The sequence below is a fragment of the Mugil cephalus genome, chromosome 2, assembly GCF_022458985.1.
Source record: "Mugil cephalus isolate CIBA_MC_2020 chromosome 2, CIBA_Mcephalus_1.1, whole genome shotgun sequence".
NCBI classification, from domain to species: Eukaryota; Metazoa; Chordata; class Actinopteri; order Mugiliformes; family Mugilidae; genus Mugil; species Mugil cephalus.
In genome coordinates, this window is record NC_061771.1 from 6,635,418 (window position 1) to 6,663,348 (window position 27,931).

Below are 27,931 nucleotides of genomic sequence, written 5' to 3' on the forward strand. Positions count from 1 at the left end.
TTTCCCCAGATCCTCCTATCAAGTTAAACTAGTAAAGCTTTATAACTTATGAATATCTTCGAAATGTGGCCAGTGGAAAGATTTTCTTACTTTACTTTCAGTTGTTTGCCTGTCTGTTGTGGAGTACATCATTGTGCTTCAAGCTGTTTTGCATTACGGCAGGAAAGATGGGAGGAAACCAAGCCGTGCGCCATGTCTCAGCGGCGGCTCAAGGAACTGCATCAAGTGGAAGGAGGAGGAGAGAGGAAGTTCTCCAAAACTTTTTTCCCCCTGAAAGAAGTCTGTGGAAACTCCGTTAGGTTTTCAGAGGAAGGGGATTCGACCAGAAGACGACAAAATAATAACGCAGGGAGGATACGGGCAGATCCTGAAGAACTGTGGAAATAATCATCCCTTCTACTGTTTTTGTCTCCTCACATGAAACAAGGAGGCGCGCGTTTGTCTTCGTTCTTTGCGTTTTGTTCCTTCCCAGACTGAGAGGACTTACACCATCAGAGGCGATGAGATGTGAGTGAGCTATGCCTTGTGGAAATGGACAGACTTTATCCAAGCGAAAACATGGCGTCTGCGCACCGCGGTTTACTTTCTTTTCCAGTCTGCTTGTGGCGCTCTGCTGCCTGGAGGCATGGGGCTCCGGGGCTCAGGGGGACGGCGGCAGGAGCTGCAGCCCGTGTCCCGTTAACTGCAGCTGTACGCTTGCGGGGCCCCAGCCGTCCTGCGTCGTCAACTGCTCCAAAATCGGGCTGGAGAGGGCCCCAGCAGCGGCAGACGTCCCGCTCTCCACCAACGTCCTGTAAGTAAAACGCCTGGATAGGGATGTGCATTGGCGAGCATGTTAAAGTTTTAATGGTTAGAGTCCACACTGAAATGATTAACCATCACCCTAGAGCATTAAAAAAACAAAAACTAAAAGGAAACGAAACAAAACAAAAAACAGAATACCTCAAGTGTCGCAGCCAGCTTGGGAGAGATTTGTGTTTTCTCTCTTGATGTATTTGAAAAAAATAAAAATAATAAAAAATATATATATATAATATATATGTTTTATCCAGTTTCATTTTATCTAGTTTCTGTTGTTGTCCAGCATGGATCTGAAACAGCCAATAAATCAATCACTCCAGATGCCCTGTCTCCAATAAGTTAGGCCTAATAATAATAATTTCACTCGCTTTTGCAAAAAATACTAAATGTTTTTTGTTTTGTCCAGATTTTAATCTGGAAGTATTTGCAGATTTGTTTATTTGTTTATTTATTTATTTTATGAACGGTAAAATTCATATTAATCATCTCAGCATTCTGCAAACTGAAGGTGACACGTTCAAATTTGAGGACTTGTTGCCTTTACAGGTTTCTGACATTAGACCTTATGATGGTTTAATTAAGTGAAAAAAGTAGTGAGCAGATTGGACATTGAATTTTTGGGCGCTCTGAAAGACCTGAAGATTTCAACATCTTACAGCAGTGTTTTTTGTTTTTTTTTTTTTTTGTGGCAAAGACTTCTGTCAAAGGCAGCTTTGCTAGTGACTGTGCTTGTGTGTTTAAGGTTGTGCATACGTGTGTCTCAGTGTTTCAGTTAAAACTACTTGGTGACCAGAAACGTGAACCTGGTGTTTGTGGTGCAGAGCAGTCTTCAGCCTCTGGTGCAGCTGCAGCGAGAACATTCTGTTCTGTGCCGATGGACGCCATATGCTATCCATTATTTATTTTCTCCGTAACTGTGCTCTTTATTTAACTAAAGCATTTACTATATATATATATATATATATATATATATATCAGGCATCATTGTGGTAAATGCTTACTCGAGTAAATTTGCTAAATAAGCTTTTAAATATTGTCTAGGTGAGGTTTTAGCTGGAAATAAACCTGCGTGTTGCATCGAGGGATATTTATTGTGTGCTGAGTTGGCTCTCATTTCAACAGGCCTCCTTATTGCCACTTAACATTTAGTGATATCATTTGCACAAGAGAAGAACAGATGTGTTTTTAATTAACTTGAACTTTAATATCTCATGTCAGACTATTGCATAAAGTGTTAATTGCATCAGTCCCGGTTCCTGGTCCTTGGTCCCAGTTTACCAGCCAAAACCATACCCAGATGTGAATGACTGTGGACATTACCGTCCTTACTAGTTTGGACTCTCGTTTCCGGCTTTTATTCAATAGGCAGGGGCACCAAAATCTGATCATTTTTTTAGTCTCTTAAATAACAATGATTTCATGGCAGGAATGTATTCAGTATTCATTTTATGTTGCTGCAGGCAGTGCTGGACCCTACTCATTATTTAAACAACAATAAAAGGTCATTTACTGGCAGGGACTGGGAGGGATAATGCCCTTCAGGCCCTCTGAGGCAGAGAGATGAAAATTCAGGGTTCAGGGGTGTAATGTTTCTTTTATTGTCATCTGTCTCATTTCTCGTACTTGTTATAGATGGGAAACAAATGGGTCCATCGCCATTATAAACAGTACATATATATAAATAGTACAATATTTCTTATATTGGTATGTATATAAACATTTGGCCCATGCCAAGACCAATTACACGGTTAAAAGAATACAGTTGCAGTTATCAAAGCCCCTATTCTTAAACCTCAGACATCCTTTTAATTTACTACGCTCTTGCGACCTTAGCAGATTTTTGTGTTCAACACTAGAAATGACAAATTTCAAAATTTGTCATCAATGAAACCCTAATATTGCAGAATAAATGATTTTATTGTGCCCTGGCTGAGAGGTTTAAAAATGGTCTTGTAATGGAAGTCAGTGGAACATTTTTGTTCGCTAAGGTTGCAAGAGGGTAGTACATTTTTATTTTACACAAAAACTAATAATCCAATCAAATCAGTACTTAAGATAATCTTGGTCATATCCAAGACTGATATGAAAAAAATGCCTCAGCCACCTCACATTAGTTTTATGGAAAATAAATGTTTTTTTGTTTTTTTTTCATAAAAACAATAGTGACTTCAAGTAATCAAACTGACATTTAAAGGGTTAAAACTTCTGGTAGTTTTGTAAAGTGCTGAAGTGGTTTAGAGATTTATACAGAAAAAATCAAAAGATATCATTCCGTTGGGCTGTTTTTTAATTGCACTATTGTGTGTGAATCTTACACCTCGGGGGAGCAAACAAACCGAGGATCTGAACTTGATTAGGTGTAGGCTAACTGCTAACAGAAAAGGAGGACAGTTCTTTAAACATCAACCATGAGAAATGCTGTAAATGATTTGCAGACAGTTACAGTTTTGTTAAGTCTTGGAGTCTTGGTATTTTGCAGCATTGACTGTTATGTTGTTACATGGTTACAGAGACTTTACAATTGCGTCATTACATCTGCTACTTGATACATTGATCTAAGGCTGTCTTATAAGAAAGTTCACCACTTCACAGTTTATTAATTATTTCTTTGTTTTTACCCCACTCTCTACTTACGATGGATTTCCACATTTCTTGTGTATGTGTTTAGACTGAAGCAGAAGAGAAGTAAGTTGTTCTATAGTGGGGATGTTATTGCTGGCAATCTATATTGTTCATGGATGTTGTCCAGGGAGGAGAGAACAACTGAGACTGCCTGCCCAAGTATTTATAGGTGGGAAGTCACAGGTGTCAGCAATGAGGGAAAAGCAGTCCCTCCCCAGATCCCAGCAGCCACCCTAAACCTAAACAGGAAGTAGGCCTTGAGGCCCAATGGGTGTCACAGTGGCCTTGAATGTAGCACAATTCATTCGTAAGTAGTTTTGGGGTTAGGGTACTGTGAAAGTTTTGCCAGCATATGACAAAGTTGTGGGATCAAGGCATCATCATCTTGAGAGGTTACTGTATTCTACAAGGACTTTATAGTAAACATATGTAGATCAAGCAAATCTGAAGGCCTAGATCATGTTTGATAACTAAAAATTTACATTTTTAATATATATATATATATATATATACATACAAATATTAGTTTTCCCATCAACTTCTTCCTCCCTAAAAGTAACAGAACTGCGTTATCTTAAAAGTAAGAACATGTCACTTAAATTTCAGTGAAACTGGTGTTACTTCTTTTATTTATTTATTTTTTATTTAGATACCAGCTACCTTCCTTGCTGTCTGTGTCCCTATCTGGCCCCAAATCTAAATGCTCTTGACACACCCTTGGTAAGAACAAAAAAAAAAAGAAAGAAAGAAAAAGAAAAAATGAAAAAAATCAAAATCTAGTGGCAGTGAAGTATTTTAACATACTGCAGAGTACAGTTGGAGAAAAGCATTCCTGCTACACACCAGTCCATCTGCTCCAACCCACACACATAAAAAAAAATCTCTTAACACTTCATACGGAGCGTTTCGCAGCTATGAACTCACTTCTGGGAAACGTTTGTGGAATAAATCCTGGGCTCTTAAACTCAGGTTTTTAATTGAACATGTTGCTTCTATGAATCAATTTATGTTACAACCTTTGATCTCATTCCCAAAGCTCTGTTGTCTTGGTCAGTAGTTTATGAAACACATTTTCTTTTTGTTGACTCAATTGAGCGTACTATATACAGTATTTACACAAAACATATTACATGGACGTATTAAGCCCGTGAAACACCAAATCAACGTTTGGCTCTTTGACAGTGTCAGGTCCTGTGGCCTTTTTCGTGGTGCGTCGCTCATGGTTGGCAGTGTATAAGTTGGTTGGCACCCCCGTTGGGGCCTTTTCACCAAATGACCATGTTGAACTGATGGAAGAGGCAGTCAGTGAGAGGGTTAGTGCTGCTTAGAGATCCATTTATTTTTCATTCAATTTTCTATGACTGTTTGTCCTCTAGAGGGTCGCAGGAGGGCTGGAGCCTCCCAGCTGTCATTAGGTGAGAGGCCGACATCTATCACATGCCTGCGCAGAAAAACAAACAACCCTTAATTTAGAATCTGCAGTTAATCTAATGTCCATGTTGACTGTTGAAAGTCAAGAGACATGGAGAAAACGCGTGCAGGAGAACATGAAACAAATCTACACTGGGTTCGAGTGACATCTGACATGCTATAGTCGTCTTTCACTTGCTGCGTTTCCATTCCCCCTAGAAATGCGCAAAACCTAAATGTCACAATAAAAACTGGTAATGGAAACAGCCACGTCTCGAATAACCTCGCAACTATCGCAATGTCAGACGTGGTGATATAACAGTGCATCGCAGAAGCGCAATGGAAAGTTTTTGTAATTTCCCGTCAACGGAGATGACGCAGGGGGTCATGTGGCCAGTTCATCTGAAGTCCATCCTCCTCAAAGTGAGGTCTCATGTGACGAGACTTTGAGAGAATTGTGGGATATCATGAGACGAGACTTTATGGGAGTTACGGCTCATTCGCAAAACACTTTGACAAAGCGCAGTTGTACTTTATCAAAATTTTAGAAATGTTGCTTTTATATTGGAAACCGTTTTTAGGGCTTTAGGTTGGTTTGTTTTATTCTTGGTTCAGCCGGCAAAGAACCAAAAAGATGACGTCAGAGATGAAGGAACTTACACTTGTGAAACACTATTTCGGTATTTTTTTTTTTGGACTAGTGGACAAGTCATTGGGTGATACTGAACAGGCTGGTATCAAAGTTGCACAACTGTGGGAGGTGACTCATGATTAAGTATTAGTGAAAATCATAAAATTCTCGATTTAAGACAAGCGGTGCACTGTGAGCTTACTGCGTAAGGGAGTTATATAGCATAGTGCTATCAGTAAATTTTGCGGTGTTGCCATGGCAACAAGATACACATGTGTACACACACACACACACACACACACACACACAGACCGGCAGGCGTGGCGATTGTCTTTTCCTTCATTCCCTGTCCTGCCCTCTCCGCCTCCTTCAGAGGTGGTTATCAGTCCACACATCTCCAACACACACTCATTGACTTTAATGAAGTGGGAAGGGAAGATGGAACATATCAAACATGTGCAAGGGAGAAGTTGTTGTGTTACCATGGAGAAAGTAACTAATGACGTAACCTACAGAAGCAGAGACATTCCTGGAGATCATAAATAAGAGAATGAGGCAAGAAACAGGGAGAGGGGATTTAGGACAGCTCCCACCGTCTTGATAAAATAAATGCCTCAGTTCATTATTAACTCTGTGTAGTAGTGCTGGTGGTTCTGTGGCAGGCTGGAAAAGAAACTCCTTTCTGCAGAAAAAAAAGGGGTGGTGTGTGAGTTGTCTGTGAGTGGAGATGACGCAGAGCCCACTGGTCTAATGCTATCCTTTGTGTTTCCAAAACCTTCAAAGGCAGAGCTTCTGGGTTTGTCGCACTCTCAACTCTTTTCTCACAACTTTCCCCCGGAATACACTCCTCTGTGACACTCAGCGCTGTACTTATGCTCATGTGGGCATCGTTCACATAACCAGCTGCATTTCTTCCTGCAAAATTTCAGCCAGATGTGTTCACACGAAAAGGAAACACATACAGTATGCAGACTGGGAACTTATAGGGTGGCAAAAAGGTACAGGTTTTCATTTCGTCGGGTTTGAACACAGCTGGAGACATGACGGTTTGTTTCTATACCTACGGATGCATTTAATTGTGAAGTCCTTCCACGTCACTACACAACGTAGACGTAACTCTGGGATATCGAGTTTATAGTTTAGACTGTTTTCACAACAGTCCTCTACCCACTGCTCGCTAGCAGTTTATTTTAAGCCTAGGTTTTAATCTCCACTAAATAATTACAGTGTGTGAGATGTACAGTCACGTCACTCACGTTGTTCCTGTGCTGAAATATGCACAGAACATTTGATAGAGTAGACAACTGAGCTTAAAAAGAAACTGGACATGGATGTTCTACAACACGATCTGAATTTACATGACAACACTTAACATGTGGATTACATAACAAAAAATAAAGATATGCAATACAATCGCTAGATAGACAGATGCCTTGATACTCAGGAGCGACTTGTCAAGAGGTTATATTTGAATTTTCTTTTGCCATCATAGAGCTGTTGTTGTTTGTAGTTTCAGCCAAGTCTTCTTTTCATCGGTTTTTCTTTCTCTGTGGCATCATCTGTGTGCTCTGGAGGATTTAGCTTAATACTCAATCTTTAATTTTCACCTCGACAAATATTCTTTCAACAAGCGGCTGGTGTGTTTTGGATCATTGTCCTACTGAAAGGTTTACTGCCCCTTCAATATTCCTTTTCGCCTGATTTCTTTTTGCATCGACCACTGATCTCCTTGTTGACTCAGCCTTAATGCAATCTGGATTTCTACACACAAACTTTTCCACCATCTCATTCTTGTCGTTGAACTCATCAGAAAACAAATACACATCTCTGCTGTCTTTTTGTGCACGTTCTTTTGAAAGTTTAATGGTAGCTGTCCTATTCTTTCAACTTAGGAATGGTTTCGTCTGCGCGGCCCTCCTTCTGAATTCATACTTGATAATTATATTGCCTTGAAGTCATGTCACGTGACTCTTTGTTTATCTCTGCAGGGATCCTTTGTGTGTTTTTCTCACCTGTTTTTCTTGATTTAACTTGACAAATACTGAGTATAAATCTGACCCAGAGTTAAGTTTACAAGGTCACCTTAGATATTGTCTAAAATTATTTGTATTGTAAAATTTCAAATGGCGTGTGCTGTATGGCCATAATGAATGCAGAACTTTTTCTTGGCTCAAGGGCTTTATGGCATAGATCTTCAACTGTGTGTATATATATACATAAATATATATTTATGTATATGTGCGTGTGTGTGTACACACACACACACACACACACACACACACACACACACACACACATATACATATATTTTACATTTCCCCCACAAATTTAAAATTTTTAAAATCTTTAAATACACACAGCGATACAAGAGCTGTATCATCAGCATATTGTTTCACACAGCCCTACACTAGACCTGTCAATCTAAGCCTCCTGTGCACAGTAGAACCCACTCTGCTGAGCCAATCACGAGGCCGCATATTACACACTGACTCTGTCAGGTTCTGTGAGTCCATTCAGTACCCAGGTAAAATCCCAGAGGCATGCTGCAGTAGAAGCAGCAGTGCAGCTAGCTCCCATCAGAAAACTACCGAGGTCAAAATGGATCACTTTGTCATTTGAACAAAAAAATAAATAGAAAAGAAATTAATATTTAAACCAGCGTGTTGATGAATGGCTTAATATTGAATGCAGAATGATAATAATAATGTGTATTTGTAATTTGCATCAGACTCAGTTTCATATAGAACACATATAGTAGGTAGGGAGTCCCTACTTTATCTCTCCTTCAGTTTCAGAGTCTTTGCCCTGAAAATCGTTGACCCCTGCTTTATAGAAATGAAATCATTCAAAGTCTTCTGCTTAGCCTTAAACTTCTATGTGAAGCCTTTCCATTGCAGTTTAATGCAAAAAAAAAAAAAGAAAGAAGAAAAATTCACATTTACGCAAGAGAAGACGTACGAGAGTGGAGCCACGTTATCGATTCCCGGCCACACTTCCTCCCGCTCCCCCACGTTTGTGTTAAATTAATACTTGGCTCTCTGCTCTGCCTCCACCTGTTGGGAAAGAAATGGTTGGATTATATACTGTACTTATTTATATTTTTTCTACTCTACTCTCGCGTCCTACAGGACCACTTCAGGGAGCGGTTGGCATGGCAGCTTGTAGTCATCATGATGTCACACGCTGTTTCTATAGTGTCTAATAACTAACCAAAACTAAACTTTCCAGAAGAATGGACACTTGAGTATGAGTCAGTAAAATGACTGAAATTATCCTTGAAAAAGGATATTTGACTTTAGTGTTTTAGTTTGGCCCAAGCTCCACCCACTAACAAGGAGGCTTATGACCCTTACTGCATCCGGCCACTACTTACTTTGGCTTCATTTTGGTAGAGCTGCTCCATCATCTGTCTTTATACAGGCAGTAAATGTCACCAGCAGCTCTTAGTGTGGTAGTGATTATTTTTTTCTCAGTCGTCTTTGTTTTTTTTGTTTTGTTTTTGTATTTTTGTAGTGCTGTTATTTAGTTTTTTATCTGTACTTTTTGTGTTGGTGTATTCAAGAGAGCAACTGCTAGCACTGTCAGTGCCCCAGTGCCGTCCCGAGAGAAGCCTGAGTTTCTCGTTGAACTTCAGAGGAAGCGCTGGGGATGGGCTGGGGCTAAAGTGAAAGAGCGGAGAAGGGGGTTCAGGCCTGCGGTGCCGTCTGTGCTCATGGGGAGAAGTCTTCACGAGAAGCCTTTGGCTGGCAAGATGGACGAACTGTGTGTGCTCGCTGAGACCCGAGGGAGTGTGCAGTGAGCAGTGTTTGGGTTTTGCAGAGACCTGGCTGCGTGTGGATTTTCAAGAGCACAGTGCGTCTGTGCTCGGCTGTAAGTCTTTACAGGTGGATTGAGACATGCTCCTAGTGTTAGAGTTTAGATCCCTCCCTCAGTGGACGAGGAAACAAATGAGACACACACACACAACACACACAACAGTCCAAACAACCAGATCACCTTGAACACTGCTCTGCCAACTATTTTTGTAAAATGTTCATAATGATAATTCTGTACACTATTTTCTATTTTATTTGACTAGATAATACTTATATTTTTATATTTAATCTTATTGTATCTTTCTTTTTACTTGTGGCTTTTAAGAGTGTTTTTTGTGTACAACTAAGCTACTGTGACCAAGTAATTTCCCTTGTGGATCATTAAAGTCTGTCTAAGTCTAAGATATAAACAGCCAACATGACTGTTTATGTGTTTATAGTGTGGTCATGCTGCGTGAGTTGACGTTGCCTTGCGTGTGTGTGTGTGTGTCTTTGTGTGGAATTGGATAAACACACTCAGTCTGTGTAGTCTGTTCACATTAGGTGAGGAAGGTCTTAAAGAATAACGGTCCATAGTGCATGGACTAAATGTTAATAAGGTCTTTGAGGCTGAAGATTGAAAAATGGATTGTTAGTCTCTGAGCTGAGAATGGCAGCCGTGCCAAAATTTGAATGAAATGCAAATCAGCAGTGTTTGATTTCCATTCGACATCGTGACATGTTTCAAATTCAAAGTGACGAGTCCCCCTTTCAGGTGAGGAAATGTTTATTGTTTGCCAGTACTAGACCCCAAAATAACCATGCAGGGGATTTCTCATTCAACCATGTCACAATTTATTGGAAATGAAACCACAGTCGTGCAAATGCAATCTCCCATTTGACAGTTGATCTATTGATCTGTGTCAACAGGGGCGGCTTATTCCAAATTGGCTACCCTCAAACTTATTCAGAAAGCTGAGTCTATGCTGAACAGAGACAATATATCGATGAAGAAATTAGGAGGTGGACCTCATTGCTGTGCTGATGATGTGGATGAGTGAGCCCCGGTGGTTATTCACCTCAGACTGTGTTGGCAGCCAATGTCTGCTGTCAGGGCCGTGACGGCGTTCAAGGCTTATGTAGCTGCTGGGTGACAGACTTTGTGATTGTGCTCCCTGTTGTTTCTGTTGTTTCTGATTCACACAGTTTATGTGGAGCTCACAGTTTCCGAAAATGTGACAGAAATTAGATTTACAGTGCTGCCTTCTACAACTTCCTGCAGTTTGATTGCCTGGGGCCAAATGCAGAAGAACTCAGTGCATTTCAGACGCTAGAAATATTCAAATACGCTCTTAGTGCCAGTTTTGCACAGACTGATTAAAATATCTCACACCAAGTGAGAACAAAATGCCGACCAAGCGCAGAAAAACAGAGCGGTGCTGCTGCAAGATACACCGGGAGAAAGCTGAGCGCTGTCTTCAGGTCGCTTCCACTCACCATAGCCTGACAGTAGCTCACCAGTATGATGAAGCTCTAGTTGAAAATTTGCTCGCAGGCCTGCAAACAAAGTTTTTCAACTTTAAACTTTTCATTCAGACATTCTCTCATAACTACATGTCTTAGCATTCTCTCATTCTCATCATCTGTAGCTGCTTGTCCTCTAGAGGGTCGGGGGGGGGGGGGCTTCAGCCTGTCCCAGCTGGTGGATCGGGCGAGAGGCGAGAGGCGGGAACATACAACATATAAGTCTAGAACATACAAACTCCACACAGAAAAATATATAAGGCACTGTTTTAAACTTGTATAATGATGCTATTCACCACTAACAGTAACATTTATGTAGAGTAGACCTAATTAGAGAAGACGTTGATGTTGTACAGTATTTGACCATTAATTAATGTAGATAGGGCTGAGTATGATTTAACTTCAGTGGCTAGTAAGGCAAGGTTTAAAAAGTTGATTTTCCAATTTATAAAATCTTCTGATGTTTTAAAATCACAGCATAGCCTGCGTCCTCTCTTTAGAAGTTTCAGTGCGGTCCCGCAACGATGGTTTTGCTTGACAAATGTTGCAAGATTGGTCCACGTGTAAGCGAGACAGAAGCAGCAGCCCTGAGAGGGCCGTTGTCAGGACTGAAGAGGAAGAAAACAGAGGAGCTGCTCAAAAGCAAAACCATATGCAAGGTGTAACTCTAGTGGCAAACTATTACCACTTATCTGTGGAACCAATGACAGCATTAGTTTTAGTTTTAAGTAAAATTATTTCAAAATTGAAATACCTCCAAAAAAAAGTTGATGTTTAGTGGGAATCGAAATTGATTCAGGAAATCAGTAGCAATACCCAGCTGTGATGTGTAGTGAATATTGTAATTTATCTGCTAAAGGTTTCCTAATGGAAAGTTACAGCGTTTTATTTTTAGTTTAGTTTTAGTTTTATTAGTCTGTTTATGCACAAAAACAAACTGCTTGCAACTTGTAAACGCACTGGAAAATGATGATGAGGTCCTAACCATTTGGGATCGTCTATTGCAGGGTCTTCATTGAGTTCTTGCTCGGAGCACTACAAAAAAAAAAAACACACACAATGACAAGGCACTAAAGACCAACCAGCAATCAGCTGCAAACATCCAAATATTTACTCTTCTGCTGCGTCGTTCTGAGGTCTGAGAATGTTTTGTCTCGACATGTTCATGTGTAGTGGTTATGATGCTGTGGTTGGCCATTTCATTTTTACGAAAGGTTTACCATTTAAAAAAAAAAATCCAAGACTGCGGCCGCTCTGGTTTTGCCTTTTTTAGATCAAGTCTAATTTCTGCCGTGGCCGGCAGGTAGAGATGATGTAAGTGGGGATGAACTTTGTGACACATTAACATATTCCATGCAAATCAGCGCAACTACTTCATAGCATATTGTGAAAGCCCTTGGTGCGTATGGGGACACCACTCGTTATAGCCGTCAATGCTGAGGCGCCGACTCGATTACAGCTTCCATCCTCTGCTGCATGTCCTTCTTACTATCAACTATCCGATAAAGAAACAAAAATCCCAACGAATATCACATTGATTCTCTGCACCACTAAGTGTGTTTGTACAAGTGCGTTAAAATAAGGGAAATGTATGAATCAGAAAACTTGTTCCCCATTTTTGAAGGTATTACCATAAATTTTAGTTGCTGGAAATGCTGGAAAGCCTTGACTCACATCATAATTCGCAACAGATAAGAACAAATTGTAAATAAAGCAGTGAACTCTACCTCTCTGCTGCAGAGATTGACATTAATTGTTCAGACACAGTCCTGCCCTGACAAAGTCCAAATGTAAATTGCAGCCTTTATTCACGTTTTCATCATTAGATTTCAGAAGAACTGCGGGTAGATGTATGGACGGTACAAGCACATGAAAACATTCAAATGTGGATGGGGATGAGTGAAGAAACACGCTTTTTTTGTTGGACTGGAGATCGCAGGCAGAACCTCCTTATGCTTTTATGTTGTTAACCAATTTATTCTCTTATGTATTTTTATCCAGCTTTTGATGTTGAATCATGCTGCATTTTGCTGCCCAGGTTCTCTTCATTGCACCCCTCACTGTGGCTGTTGCAGCACAGTGTATACGTTTGGCAGAAGTTTTCACTTTGATCTGACTTAACTGTGTATTTTTAGCATTCGGGTGATTTATGTTAGAAACGTGGTGAGGTAAGCAGAAGATGTTTGGAGTCACGTTACATGTTTTTGCCGTTCCATGTCGGTGAGGTGCATTTTTAATGATTCCTCAATGAATTCAATTGTTTTCCTTCTCATTGTCGCACCCAAGAAGTGGCTTTTTTACAAGCCCACAGTTGATGGCTTCAGGCGTGTGGACCTGACATAATTTCATTTACCAGAAAAAGAGTGAGCAATGTGTTTTGTTGTTCCTACATGCATTGACAGCATTTCAAACTGTGTGTCTTTGAGTTTGTAAAACTGCCGCATACAGCTGCCCGACACTTGCCAGCTGGACACCAGACAACACAGGCAGCAGCAGCAGCTGGAAAAACGGACAGAATGTTCTGAGGAGTAGAGGAGAAGAGAGCCAGACGCTGAAGCAAAATGTTTGACTTTTCAGACCAGACCTCTTCATTCGACACCCGCTTCTCCACGGCTTCTCGGCCCCATTCCCCTAATTTCATGCCACTTCTCGTCTTGCAGTGGGGAAAGTACCAGACTCTTCCCCCAATTCACCCCTGGCTCGCAGCTCTCAAACTAATCCGCATCGGTGGGGAGTACCCACGGCACCCATGGGGCAGTGTGGTGGATTGTTTTTGAACACACTCAGTCGCTCACTTCTGGTGCACCCAATTTCTCTTCTGCTTCCTCTTCACACCTGCCTTCTCCTAACTCCATCATCCTTCACTTTCGTCTAAGTCCCCTTTCCATCAGACTCGCGTAGGTCTGCACAGCCTTCAAATATAAACAAAGCAGCAGAGCCAGAGAAGGGAAAAGGAGGAGGAAAAGTAGGAATAGTGGGGGAGGGATGGAGCACCAGAGGAATCGGGAAGAGAGCGCTGAGGGGAGATGAATGTGACCACAGAGGAGTCTGTGTTTAGTGGGTTAGTGGAGCGTCAGCCGCCACTCACGGGGACTCGCCACCACGGTGCAGCGGCAGTGTCCTTCTCCTGTCAGGTCCACGTCACAGTTTTCATCACCGGTATCGGGACCTTTTATGCTCTCGAAGAGCTTGAAGATGGAATCAGATATCCGTCGTCTTTGTCTTTTCATTTCCTCCGTTTCTCTTTAGATTTATTCTTTCCTGTATTGGAAATATCTCCAGATGCCATGCCCGCGCCTGCTGTGTCATTTCCCCTGCCTGAGCCCAGTGTAGTCAATGAGGACTGTGTTTGTGTGTGTGTGTTCTCGTACTCCAGCCCAGAATAAGTGGCACCAGACAGGCCTTATAAGGAGTTGTTAGATCATTGGCCACACCGTACGTAAAACAGAACCATATGTGTGCTGTGTGTGTGCGCAGGCCTATACCTCAAGTGTGTCTAAGTGAAACCATGTGTGTCCGGAGGTAGCTGCGAGAACGGGAGTCTGTTGCTAATAGACATTGTGAAGGTCACATTATATGGTCATGTTAAACACACACACACTCACTCTAATCTTCTGTTGTCTATGCAGTGTTTCCTCTCAGGCCACTTTTCATGTGTAGCGCACACACACACACCTGGCTGGCATTGGTGTTATACAGGTGAGGTGTCAGTCTAATGAGTCAGAGATCAGTGTTTTTTTTTTTTTGTTTTTTTTTTTGGGGTGGAGCCTGTCCTGTTTCATCCTCTGATGGGTTTAGCAGAGGAAAACACTCTCCCTCTCTGTCTCCATCTTTCTTACACAGCTTGTCTGGAATGTACAGATGTTTCCTTTTGGGAACGGGCGTCCTGGTCTGTTCACACACACAAAAAGAAAAAGAGTGTGAGAGAGGAGAAGAGGGGAGTAGAGTTACTCTAATTTCCCCCGCTGCAGCTAGTCTTGTTTTTAGTTTTTTGTTTTGAAATGAGTGTTTCCTGCAACATACATCAGCTGAGGATAGAAATATAGATCAGGACTTGCATGCTGATGCGCTTCTTTATGTAGTTTAAATTGATTGCTTTTCTGCAGAGCAGCAGTACCCTGACTTCTTGTCTCCTTATTTTAGTTTTTTTTCTTTCTCTTTTTCTCATTGTTTTCAATTGTATCCAAGGCAGGCAGAGGAGACTGAACCCACTTATTAGGCGCAAAATAATCCAATTTTCTCACTCCCTTACAGTGGCGGTCATGCCAAATGTCTAAGTTGACCCAACCAATGGGTAAATTAACAGCGACCAAACTAGACATTGTCAAATTAAACAACTGCATTAATGAAAAATAAAGAGGCCATCACCTTTGTCAAAGATGGCGAACAGGCAAAGACATCTGCAAAAACATCTGCAGGCATCCTGGCTTTCGCAAAGGACTGGCAACGGAAGTTTCCCAAGCACATTGCGACCACCATCCTAAGACCGGGTTTGTTCTCCTGTCCGGGCAAGTGGTTACATCGGAGCTAATCATTCTTTGGGAAGACCACTTGAAAGAATGGGGGACTGATTGGCTGTCGGCAACCCAGATGGAAAGCTATGAGTCTTTCAATAGAGGTCAGATTCAAGGGTTTTGCAGCCTGATCCCTTCAACAGCCTTTAGAGCCTTGGGTATTGAGCAGCAGAGAGAGTCTAAGACTAGTAGCTACGTAACCATCTGGTCACAAGTTGGGACCTAATCACTCGAGGCTAGGTCACCTGGAGGAGAGCGTATGATGCTGAAAGGCCAGGAATGCTCGATGAATCCAGCAACTTAACTGAAGTTGTGACCAGTAGCTTCAGCCGATGTATGCGCTCAGCTATCAGGTACCCACTCTGTGAAATCGTGAATTGTCCTGACTATATCCTCTTCAGTGGAAAACAGAGATTTGCTGCAGTTCTTTTGTTTCCTGTACCGGCCTCCTCCTCTGTCTGCATTTGGGTCCTACCTGCCTGCTATGCTTGTGATATGGACAGTCTACTACAGTGATGCTCATTGACAGAAACCCAAACACCATGGTAGAATGTGATAGAAAAAATGTCTGAAAAAAAAGTTTGTCCTCTCTTTGGTCGGCCATTACTCAGTTGCCTGAATGTAAACTCTCACTGCTTCTAGTAATTTGTCTCCTGGTGTCCTGCTGATTCCAACTCCTGTTTACAGATGATGAAGTACACGTGTCTCGTTACTGTGTACACATCATTAATAATGGTCACTAGTTCAAATCCACTCTCTATCCATGGCTGAAGTGCCCTAGAGCAAAGTAAGCAAGGACTTGGCCAATAGAACTGGAACAATAAATCGTATATGGTCTTTAAGTCATACTGAGCTTCAGTATATGTCAAGTTAACTTATTGACCATATCACCATTTAGCTTGATTAGTTAGTTAGTCACATGGGCAACTCATATTTGCTGGTTACATTTATTTGGCTGATCCCAATCATTTAGCTCTACTGTGAATTTGTATTATTTTTAAATGAGTGACCAATGGTGTTTACACAACATGTTAGATTTGGGAGTAACATGAAATTGTTATAATAATATAATAACTTTAAAATAATTGTTCCTCATTTGTGTCATCCTTTGGTGTCAAGTGAACAATATTGAACAGTTTCATCTTTGTGTCACTGTTGGAACGATGTGTGAAAATGAAAAGGTTGCGATGACTTTGTTTGAGAGCATAATTAAAGGCTTGGACAAAACTAGTGGTCCTCTTTGCACACGCAGCGTAATACATGAATATTTGAATGAGAGCAGGTATAAGATGAGCTGCTCCCAACATCACAGAGTGTCTGATTTGACATCGTTTAATTTAAAGATGAATCTCAGTAATTCAAGCTTCAAAATGAAGCGTCCTATTTCATTAGCAGGCACAGCACATGTCCTCCTTCTCCCTGAGGAGTTAAAAGCTGACTGGCATTTCTGGTTTCATTAAGCAAACCTCTCTCAATTCAAGACTGACTCAAGTGTCATTTCCATATTTTATGCAGTACCTTGAAGGGACACTCCACGTATTTCATATATTTTAGTCATTTTACTCACGGCAGGATATTGTACTGAAGGCCAAGAAAGCAACTGATAGACTGGAGTGATTGCAGTAGTTCGGGCAAACATGGGGTTTGAAAGATAACTATATTTACAAAGCAACAAGGGTGATTTTGTGTTTTTTGACAAAACCTGCACCTCTGCATTTTCAATTTCAATTTACATCATTTTTTTCCTCTTATATACCAATCACTGTTATACAGTGCAGGATGCAGAATCACTGCATTGCACCTTTAATTTATCTGATTTGCAGTTTTAAATCTGCACATTACAGGGCCTTAATCTAAAAATAAATAAATAAACAGTAATAGTTCCAGATTGTGATGCTATATTTATCCCCAGACCAGAACTGCCTTTTTGACATTCACCGAAAAAGTATTTTTATAAATAACAGCCTTAAAACTGTGAAAAGACACAGATGCTATTGAACCTGTTCTGTTACACACAATAGTATGAATGTGCTGCAACCTTCAAAAAATGAGGGGGGTTCTTTTTTTATTATTATATATAAATAATATATAAAATAATATATAAATTTAAAGGTAAAAGAATAAGGAATCAGGATACTTAATGAGTTTGGAGAAAGGAAAAAGCTCACTGACTGCTAGTCTGAATAAGGTCACGAGCTTTAAACAGAGCTATAGTCATAGCTCCTACACTGTGATCTATGACATCTTGGATAGTCTAAATATTTCACTTTCTCTCTCCTTTGCTATTACATTTCATTTTCCAGCCCTAGAGCGATGTGTCAGTGTGTGTTTGTGTGTATGTGTGTGTGTGTGTGTGTGTGTGTGTGTGTGTGTGTTTGTGTGTATGCATGCTGTCATTTTAAATGTGGGTATGTTGGTTTGTTCCCGCAGAGATCTGTCCAAGAACCACATCTCCTCACTTGATACCAGCCTGCTAGATCGTCTCACTGGCCTAAAAGAGCTGTAAGTAAAAACGGCATCATGTGACTATGTGAGCATGACATTACGTGCACATCCATCACCATCTTATCTGCATCTCCTGTCAATCAGTGTGGCCATTTATCTAAGACAGTACATGTCTATTATTCAGGTATCTTCAAGGGAACAGGATCAATGTTCTCCCCAGAGGAGTTTTCTGCTGTGGGCCTCTCTCAGTCCTGTGAGTACAAAGCCTTGGGAGATGAGGACCTGGGAAATCCAAGGTGGAGAGGAGAATAGAGAGGGGAAGATGAAAAGGGCAGAAGAGAGGACTTGGTTTTGGTTTAGTCTGCACTGAAGTAGGCAGAAATCCCAGGAGCAAGCTAGCTAGACCAAAGACTATAAAAATACTGCACACATGTTCACACAGACACACACACACACAGACACACACAGACACACACACACATACACACGGACTAATCACAGCATGATTAAGTTCAATTACAGATTACAGCTCCAGGCTCCCACTACCTCCCTCTCCAGCTGTTGATTTCTCCCTTCCTCCATCCATTACCTTACTTCTTCCACCCCACTGAATGGGTGTTTAAGCCCATGTTTGTGTGCATGTGTGTGTGATGAGAGAGGACTCTGATGGTTTCCATCGGTTCCTTCCAAAACCACCACACAACGGGCCCATTATGTAGCCTTATGCACGGAGGAGGGAGGGGGGGAGAGAAGGAGAACAGTGAGAAGAGGAGGAACGCAGGAAGAAAGCGAGAAGTTTGGAAACGGTGCAGAAGGATGGACACGGGGAGAGGTTTTTATTTTCAGTAATTAGCAGCGGATGCTATGCTCTTATTTAATCCTTCCTTTTTGTGTAAATAGTCTGAGCCATATGAGTTGTTTTGTAGAGTTTGTCTGTAACGAGGACACAAGAATGCCCCTTTCTTTGTTAAACGCAAATCTAAAAGTCATTTGCATCAATGCAGAATGGGATAATAATGTAAGAGAAAAGGTTTCAGATAGTCATTCATCAAATGACTCAATATTTGGCTCAAGAGTTTTTTAGTCATTGACAAACCAACACATCTCGCCACGATGACGCCATAACAGTAATGGTCAAGTGAAAGACAACATGTTAACAGTGATTTGTCTCCCTGTTTTGTTTTCCATCAGTGATTTGAGCAACAACCAAATCACCAAAATAGAAGAAAGGATATGCGACAACCTGTGCAATTTAACTCAAATGTAAGTACTTGTATAGTTGAATGTATAGCTATCCCCTGTGCTTCTTTGAATCTTCTTTCCTGATTAAATATAAAGATATGATAGGATGGAACTTAGTTTAATCCTTTTCATACACACTTGCCGGTACAGAAATATCTTCACAAAGACACACATATGATCACATGTGCTTAAGTAATCAGAACAATTCCCGTTGTCCCGCCTACTCAGAAGATGAATAAACCTGGCGTGGGAGGCACATCTTTCATTCTTTCCTGCTTTCATTTGTTGCTTCATCTATTCACCCTCTATCTCCCATTATATCTCCTATATTTTTTGTCCAACTGCCAGTCTCGCCATTGTTGCTTCTTCATTCAATGTAATATCCCTTTCTCTATTTTTCTTCACCTTTTCACCTTTCCTTTGCCCTTTGTACCAGCTGCATATATTCAAGGAACACACCTTTCCTTTAGCAGCCATTATTCATATGTAATAGATGAAAGTACAGATCTGATGATCTCCATGAGTTGTGCCTGTTTCAGCAGTACCAGTTCTGGTAGTGCACCATCAATGCTGCTTTAACAGTTCCTTAGATTTCATTTGTAACTTTTGTCTGTTTTGGAAGTACACAACCTGCTCAAAACTTTTAAGTTTAATCAGGTTTAATTGACGCACTCTATTTTTCCTCCGTTAGCATTTGTAAACAGTGTCCTTTTTAAGACATACTGTAATGTAATTCTACACAGAAATATAAATTTCTTTACACAAACTATAATTCTACCTTGGTGAAAGCTAATTGAATTACTAAACAAAATGTAGCTGTGATTATACAGTATAAAAACATGTTTTCATAAGAGAAATCTGTTCTAGACAAAAGCTGCGCAGCAATAAACACTAAATGCCAGTTTAATTCCATTGCGTAATATTCTAATTAGATGTTTTAACGAAGCTAAATTGGAGAACTTGAAGTAAATTGGTTTAATTAGGAGCTGGCAGCTGCACACAGATGCCTCCATCACAAGTCTGTTAATGACAGGATTTTTAATGCTTTTCAAACTCGAATGACAGTACGGTCATGGTGGCACCAACATTAGTTACTTGGCAAAGTGACTGAAATGACGTAAACATAAATGGTTAATGCATAAGCTGCAAAGCGTGCATTATTTTTGACTTTGGCGAGGTGTTGAGTTTAGTTTAGTTTCATGCAGTTTTATTTTATAGGATGGTGTTTTGTTCAACTTTTGCCATGAGCTACCTGCTATGCTAACTGTTAGCTAACTGTACCTCTTCTAATTCATTTAGTCAGTTAACAACCCAAACAAAAACAAAAACAAAAACACTATTATTTTATGCAAAAACTAAAATGCTAAAGTTATTCTTTTCATTTGTTCTGTTTTTTTTTTTAATATATATTTAGAGCAATAAAAACTTTTTGTTGAGGAGATATTCCTTTAGCATGTCAGTCGTGCCAGAACTTAATGGTGGATCAATGTGTCATCTGTATTTACTGTGCAGTTTCGGCCACATCATCTGTGCAGCTCAATCTCGTGACTGTTGTGATGTTTTATTATTACTGGTATTGTCTCTGTCCTCCTTCCTACCAGTGATCTGAGCAGTAACCCATTTGTGTGTGACTGTAAGCTGTTCCGGTTGGTCAGCTGGCTCCAGGAAAAAGGCGTACGGGTTCGACGCCCACATGCCATGCTCTGCAACTACCCTTCTGATCCCCGCCAACACCCCCTTAATGACACATGTGGTATGAAAGAAAATTTACTCAAAAAAACGTCATTCTGCCTTTTTGACCACATGTGCACACCACAAGACGTTTTAGGGACTTTGCAAGGCTTAGTTAAAAATTAAAAGTGTATAGCAAAGGTGGAGCGATCTGGGTTCTTCTTGGGTTTAAAAGTAAGATCAAAGGACAGAAATAATGGCATTGTGTAGTCGTTATGATAGCAAGACCAGGCATTTAAGAAGTAAAGCATTCATCGACAAACCTCTTCTTTTGGTTTGCACCAACATCATGTGGCCTCCTCCGTTTCAGGTCTGAACTATGCGGCTTGTCTCGAGGACAGCAGCAGTGGAAATGGGGGCCGGAGCGAGCTAGTTATCTTCTCCTCTTCTACACCTGGAAACTTCACACGTGAACAGTGTAACAGCATGTGCTTTGGTGCGTCACACCGCTATGGAGGGTTGGGGGCAAGACACGAGTGTCTTTGCAGCACAAACTCTGAGCCCAACTTCATCAGCGAATCTCAGTGTTCAGCTGCCTGTACGAACCATCAAGTTATGAAGGTAAGCCTCACCCCAAAGTGTTCAAATATAATCATTTATGGCTAGTAACATCTACAGAAGCAAACGCTTTTCATGTGCTTTATTTTTTTTTGTTATCACCGTGAGAAAGTCTTATCTGGAAGTTTGACTTCAACAGGAAAGCTTTGTCGTAGCTTCCTTCCTTCTCTCCCTCTCCCTCTCTCTCTCTCTCTCTCTCTCTCTCTCTCTCTCCCCTTGATCTCACAACACTCAGGATTTCCTCCAAACCTTCCTATTACCCACCAACGACTTCCTTCACTGACTTGAATAACTTCCCCATATCCTCAGATAGAGAGCTGCATAAAGGACGTTGAGCGAAATTTCTCCAAACAAAATTTTAAGAAGTGTTTAATCTAAGCTCGAAACTAACATATGTTTCATTGAGTTTGTATTGAAAAGTTAAATATTGAAATATATGAAACCACAAATTAACAGGGAAAAATGTTTTTTTGTTTTACTTTTAAATACTTATGCATTGACACCAAAACCTCGTCTTCCTCACATGGTTTCCTTCAATTCACAGAATTGTGGGTGGACTCTGGCTCATGATGTGTTTGCGGTGGAGTTCTCTGTCTCACTTAAACTTCTCCCGCTGCAAAGTGTTCACGACTACGTCACTTTCTCCGCCGTCTCTTCTGTTTCGCCTGTGATGCTATCGTGGGACTTTGGTGACCTTTCACCTCGGGTCAATGGTACAGGAAGAGGGATCACTACATCAGCTCACAAATATGGACTTCCAGGACGCTACGCACTTAGTTTGATGGCCTGGGCTGGACACAAGGAGGTGAGAGACTCAAACCTCAAAAGAACAGGAAATAAGTTTTCATCTATTAGCTTTACATCCTTATCCTTAAGAGGTAAGAATATACATTGAAAAAACATTGTGTGCGTGGTTTTAATAGTTTGCGTCTTATTTGCTTGTGTTAAGGCCCCTGCACGTGGGGAGGTAACTGTGACACTTCCTCCCAAACTGGAGCTGCATTGTCCACCTCTGTCTGTGGCCAATAGGAGTCTTGACATCACACTTGTCAGCTGGGGCGCCTCAGCCCTGGATGTTGACTGGAGGATTGAAAAGGATGGTGTGCAGGTTGCCAAAGGTAAAACGCGCAACACACAAGGTCTGAACAGCATTGTGGGTCAATGCTCGTTTAGTACAGATGTGCTGTTTGCCTCTGAGCTCTTCTTGTTAATCAACATCCAGTTCGTTTGTGCTCCCCTGCCCATTTTAATTCTTGGCGTAGAAACTGAAAGAATAAATATTGCTAAATGCTTGCAAACCACAAATACTATTGAGGGTAAAGTGTGAGGTGTTTTCTCTGTTGATTCTAATGAGCAATTATGTAAGTTGTCATAAATAATCAACATTTATCAATTTTTTGTCCCCTTGGGGGCAGCAGAAACAAGTACAACACTGACACTGTGTCAGTATTTCTGTCAATAAAGACCCCTATACTATACACACCTTTAGTGTGTATGAATTGCTGGTTTTTGTAGCCATAGAGTGAAACCTTTACATTTACATAAAGTCAGTCTTTTTTCATTTTGTGGCATCATGTTTCTACAGTAGCCAAGTACGAACAAACCAAACAAGTGCGCTAGCATTTAAATTTTGTGTTTTTAGCAGCCACTATAGGTTGTACAAGCTTAGATGACAAGTGTTGAGGACAGGGGTGTTCAGTTGGCTTCAGTCCTTTAGCTTATCCCTAGATGTCACTATATGCCGCACACTAGACCTTTAAGTTTATATGGCCTTTCTTGTGTCCAATACTTATCCCCCTTTTACACCAACTTATCCTCACCAACACCAACCATGGTAATGGTAAATGGTCCACCTGATCCACAAGCTAGTTGCTGACTTTGTTTTCCTTTTAGTGTTCACTAGGTTGTGTACTTTTGGTTTTAAGAGTTCATAATAGCTTTTGGGTTAGCGAACCAAGACACTGAAGGCATACTGTGGGCTGGTTGACCTGAATGAACCTGAAACAGGATAAAATACTACATAGAGCTAAGGGGAAGGCCAGCGCAAGGTAATAAATCTCTATGGGTCCATCACTGTCATAAGTAGTCATGTGATGAGCTGTTAATGTAAAAATATTTGTTGCAGCTGCTTTAAATTACAGCTGCCTCTCTGCTCGCAACATTGTGAGCTTCCCGAAGCTTTGAAAGTCAAGTAATCCTGTCGAGTTAATTGTGTCTCGACTGCCTTCGTACACGCAATCTCTCATGTATTCTGTATCCAGACCACTCCATCTATCACGATTCTTCGACACATACATCCGTTAGACCCCAGCTCATCTGCTTTGACACTGCCTTATGATTTAATCTCTTACTTGATTGGTGCACCAGTTTCTATGAAATAGTGAAAGACTAGTAGCTTTAAAAGAAGGAGTGACAGTCAAGTGGGCTTTTCTGATTGACTGGAGGATAAAGTGAGAAAATGAAAGGCAATAAATGTCTTTGTGACTTTTACTCTTATCTAGCTTTACTTTGTCTTACAAGGTCACCATATTTAATCGTTTTTTTTTTTAGGTCATCTTTTACACTGTATTGTAACATATTTTGTGACTGTACTGTATTATCTGTTTGACCTCAATTTAAGGTTTTATTTGGGAAAAAAAATGTATTGGATGTTGTCCTACCCATGTTGAAGGTCTATGTATGTATCAGGATTTACTCTCAATATAATGCAAGTTCTACCATAAATATTCAGTCGGTTGTCAATGCTGTCGTGGTCTGTGTGAAATATCTGAATGATTCTGTACTATAAGAGTTTTTCAGTGGAACCATTTTTAAGGTCATCCACTTAGCTGTAAAAGTAGTGTTTGCAGGCGTGACTTAAAATGTTTCATCAAATTCACGTGGATGTTTCTTTGCTCTGACAGCCTCCCCTCACTGTCCGAGAGATGGGGTGTACCACAATGAGTCCTCAAGCTGTTTCCAGATTTTTCCAGCAGAGCTGAACTGGACCGAGGCTCGGCACAAGTGTGTGGAACACGGCGGGGATCTGGCAATAGTCAGGAGTGACGCTCTGCGTAACCTGCTGGCACAAGAAGTCAAACAGTGAGTGTTTTCTGTCAGTGTGGGGCCTCGGTTCTTCTGCAGTAATACTCAGTAATATGTGCTGCACGATCACAGGTTTTGTAAACCTGTCAATTTTTGTCAAACTGATACAGGGACATCATTTCAATACATTTACATTGCAACATGTTCTTTCACATTCAAAAAGAGTGTGAAATATGGAAATATGAGAGAACCTCCTAGTTTGCATACCAATACATATGTATGCATAGATATACTGTGTACAAATGAACTCACATATATAAATAGATATCTATGTTCATACCATACCAGCAGTATATGACCTGGCCCTGCCGAATGCTGTCAAGTACCGAATAGCACCTGCCAGCCCGGCAACACAATTCGTCTTCACTGTTTGCATGACAAACAGCAACAAACCATGTTGCAGTCTGTTTGCAACAGTGACAGCCAAGAAACATTGAAACTGTCAACAGATACTCAAAACAGATGTTGAACTCTCCATCATTGACAATCACCGAAGAACTTGGCAAGTGGTGTGAGCAGAGTGTGTTTTTCTTCCACATCCCCTCCCTGTCTGTGTGAACTATGTGACTTGTCGTGACTTAATGTGTGCGCACATGTTGTTAGAGTGTGAGGCTGTTTTCATGGACACCTTTCTGTTATGTGTTGAATTCTTGCCCTTGTGTAATTTTTAATATTTGTTGTTTTTCAGTTATTCTCTGGCTGTGTAAAACTCTTAATTGGCTGTCTCGCAAAATTTCTTATACCATGCATTAGACACAAAACAGTTGTGACTCATCAGAGAGTGGACATGGGTCTTCGGATGGTGTCCTGTTGTGTCTGGAAACAGAATGTTGTTAGTGTGGGCCTGTGAGCTGAGGGGAGATACTTGATCAGTTTGGGATCTAGTGAATTTTGAGGTCAGGTCAACACCTTGTGCTGTTCCTCCTTTTTGTGTGTCTATGTCAGGCTGCATCCTGCTGGGGTTTTTTGCTGCCATCAAGGAGTGTCATTGCTATGGGGTGGGGGTGTCTGTTCTGGTCTAGGAGGATGCTACATGTCTAAGTAACATCCACATGAATACCAGGTCCAAAAGTTTCCCTGCAGAACATTGAATTGTCTCAAAATGGTTAATGTTATTTACTTCTCCTGTTTCAATGTTGTGACTTCTTTGTATGCTTCAGTCCCTGCTCCTTGCCCAAAAGAGCCTTTTGTCTTGTTCCCTCTCTGCTTGTGTGTTTTAACCCCTGGCCATTCTTTCTGATGTAGTTGATGTGTGTTGTCAGCCAGTGTTCAAAAGATAAGGAGGAAAAAAACACTTTCTCCAAAATGTTTGATTCTTGCTTCCATTTTCTCCCCTGAGTCTTTAGATCTTGATGAGGAAAGGAAAGAAAATAGAAGAGGGCAATTTGTGTGGTCTCTTAGTGGACTCATAGAATGAAAATCAATCTTATCTGACATAATCACAGGGATGTACTAAATATCTGACATCGATTGCCTCAGTGCCATCCCACTGGGATTGCACTCAGTACAATCCCTTTCATGCCTTGCAATCACTGATTGCCGAAAGCATCATTCAGAGCCACCCATTATAGCCGGATTTCCATACACGGCCTACCTCTACACCACTCCACACTTTACCACCCTATTTTAACTAACCCCCCCTCCAAGAATGTTGTGTGTTGTATTGTTCTTTGTTTGGACAGCATGATCACGTACATGGGTACATATGAAAAATGTATGTTTTTGATCATTTCATATGCAATTTTACCACTGTCAATGATGTTCATGTGTGTTTTCCTGCATAGACAGCTAAGTGTCATATAGGTGGTGTTGGTGTTAAATGTTAATCTTTGCACCAGGGAGCGAGGCGTGTGGCTGGGCTTGAGTAACGTCAACTCCACGGGCAAATTGCGCTGGGTGAATGGGTCAGAGGCACAGGATGGAGAGGAGGGCCTGCCACCTCGCCCAGGGAGCCCTCGGGGGAATGTATGCGTATCCCTCGATCAGCATGGCCAGACCAGTTCACACCTATGCAGCGCCAAGAGGGCTTATGTCTGCCAGTACACCTCCCAAGGTAGGCGCACGGTCCCACTCACACACATACATATGCACAGAAAATGATGAAGCAGCTTGAAAACAAATAGGAAGAAAATATGAAGTGACATCTATTTAAATGCAGTTTCCCAAGAGCACAGAATTTCAGCTTTCCACACTATCAATTTTTTCTAAATTTATGTGTAGCACATTGTCATAAAATAATCACATGTGTGCGACTTTCTCCCTCAAGCACTAGACATAATTGGGGCAGACTTTGCACATATACAAATTACTGTTCTTATAAGGTGCCCCTCGCCATTTTCCATATTTACTTATTTATATATTTCTTCTGTACGGCAATTTTGTTTTTTAAAGTACTATATAAATGACATTGGAATGGATTTTCAAACGTCATTGTTATATTATTATGTTAAAGCATCTCCATATTTTAATATGGATTACTCATGGGGAAAAGGGTCATGTTTTCAGACTAGGAGGAGATATAATAATGGAAACAACTGGTCTCACTATATGCAACAGATTTGCTGCCCAAAGGTCTCATACATATCTGCATACATTATGTACATACGTTTCTTTCTCTGTATACCAGGTTGACCAAGGAATAAAACTGACTTAAAATTTAATAAAGTTTATTCCAAAGCAAAGGGTAATAAGTACATCTCAAGCTACCAAATCAAGGACAAAACACATGTGGAATCCAATTGATTTTAGTTTTAGCACTCCAAACGATTTTTATTGATTTTTTCTGGTGGTCTTTTATAGTACTTGTACAGTAGTTATTGTTTGACGTGGTTATTCATTCACTACAGTGCATACAATACATTCAGTTATAAGTCAATACAGTCCTTTCAATATGGTGCATTTGGGGGACATTAAGACGAAAAAGTGTTTGTAGAAGTCTTCAGTTTGATAAAAGTGAGTGAAAACCGCTTTCAGAACTCTGTCAACTTGGCCCCATTGCCATGTTAAACGGTGAAGCTTGGAGCAGTATTTTCTTCAAGGACCTCTTTCTGTTTGTTCGGGCCACTCTCCCTATACCTTTTGCTCACGTCTGAAGCATAATTAAAACACACAGTGTTATCACAAGATGGAGTGCCGCAGCAAGTGACCCCAGTACCTCTGTAGGAGAAGCACTTCAAAATGATGTTTTGACTCTGTCATCATGATTATTGTGAGCAGATGAATCTAAAACAATGTCAATTCAGTCCATTCAAAATTAAATCTACATCACACTGTGCTGTGTAAAACTTAACTTTAATTTAACTGCAGTATTGCTGCCATTTAAATGTTACAACATGACGTTAGTCAGTCCGTGTAAAAGATAACACAGCAATGAGAAAAACATTTACTTATAATGTGCACTTGCACATGCAAGACGGATTTAAATTACACCCGTTGTGGAGTCAGTGGTTAAGAAAATATTTAGTGTAGTTATTATGATGTTCCCTCTTCAGGCAGCAAATGTGAGTCTTAGAAAGTAATACAAAATATGTTACCTCACAGAGTTGGCTGAAGAGAAGTTATACGGGATAGACCTT

At 40.8% G+C, this 27,931-nt stretch overlaps 1 protein-coding gene across 1 annotated transcript in view; it reads left to right on the forward strand.

The window, feature by feature from the left end:
- Positions 1 to 226: 226 nt before the first annotated feature.
- Positions 227 to 27,931, forward strand: part of pkd1a (polycystic kidney disease 1a) — a 64,426-nt gene continuing 36,721 nt past the window's right edge. Inside the window, exons 1-10 of the mRNA XM_047578707.1 lie at positions 227 to 793; positions 17,727 to 17,798; positions 17,926 to 17,994; positions 18,933 to 19,004; positions 20,585 to 20,736; positions 21,025 to 21,275; positions 21,817 to 22,077; positions 22,222 to 22,390; positions 24,176 to 24,353; positions 26,195 to 26,409. Coding sequence (XP_047434663.1) covers positions 519 to 793; positions 17,727 to 17,798; positions 17,926 to 17,994; positions 18,933 to 19,004; positions 20,585 to 20,736; positions 21,025 to 21,275; positions 21,817 to 22,077; positions 22,222 to 22,390; positions 24,176 to 24,353; positions 26,195 to 26,409 — 1,714 coding nt within the window. The 5' untranslated portion in view covers positions 227 to 518. The remainder of the gene's footprint in view (positions 794 to 17,726; positions 17,799 to 17,925; positions 17,995 to 18,932; positions 19,005 to 20,584; positions 20,737 to 21,024; positions 21,276 to 21,816; positions 22,078 to 22,221; positions 22,391 to 24,175; positions 24,354 to 26,194; positions 26,410 to 27,931) is intronic.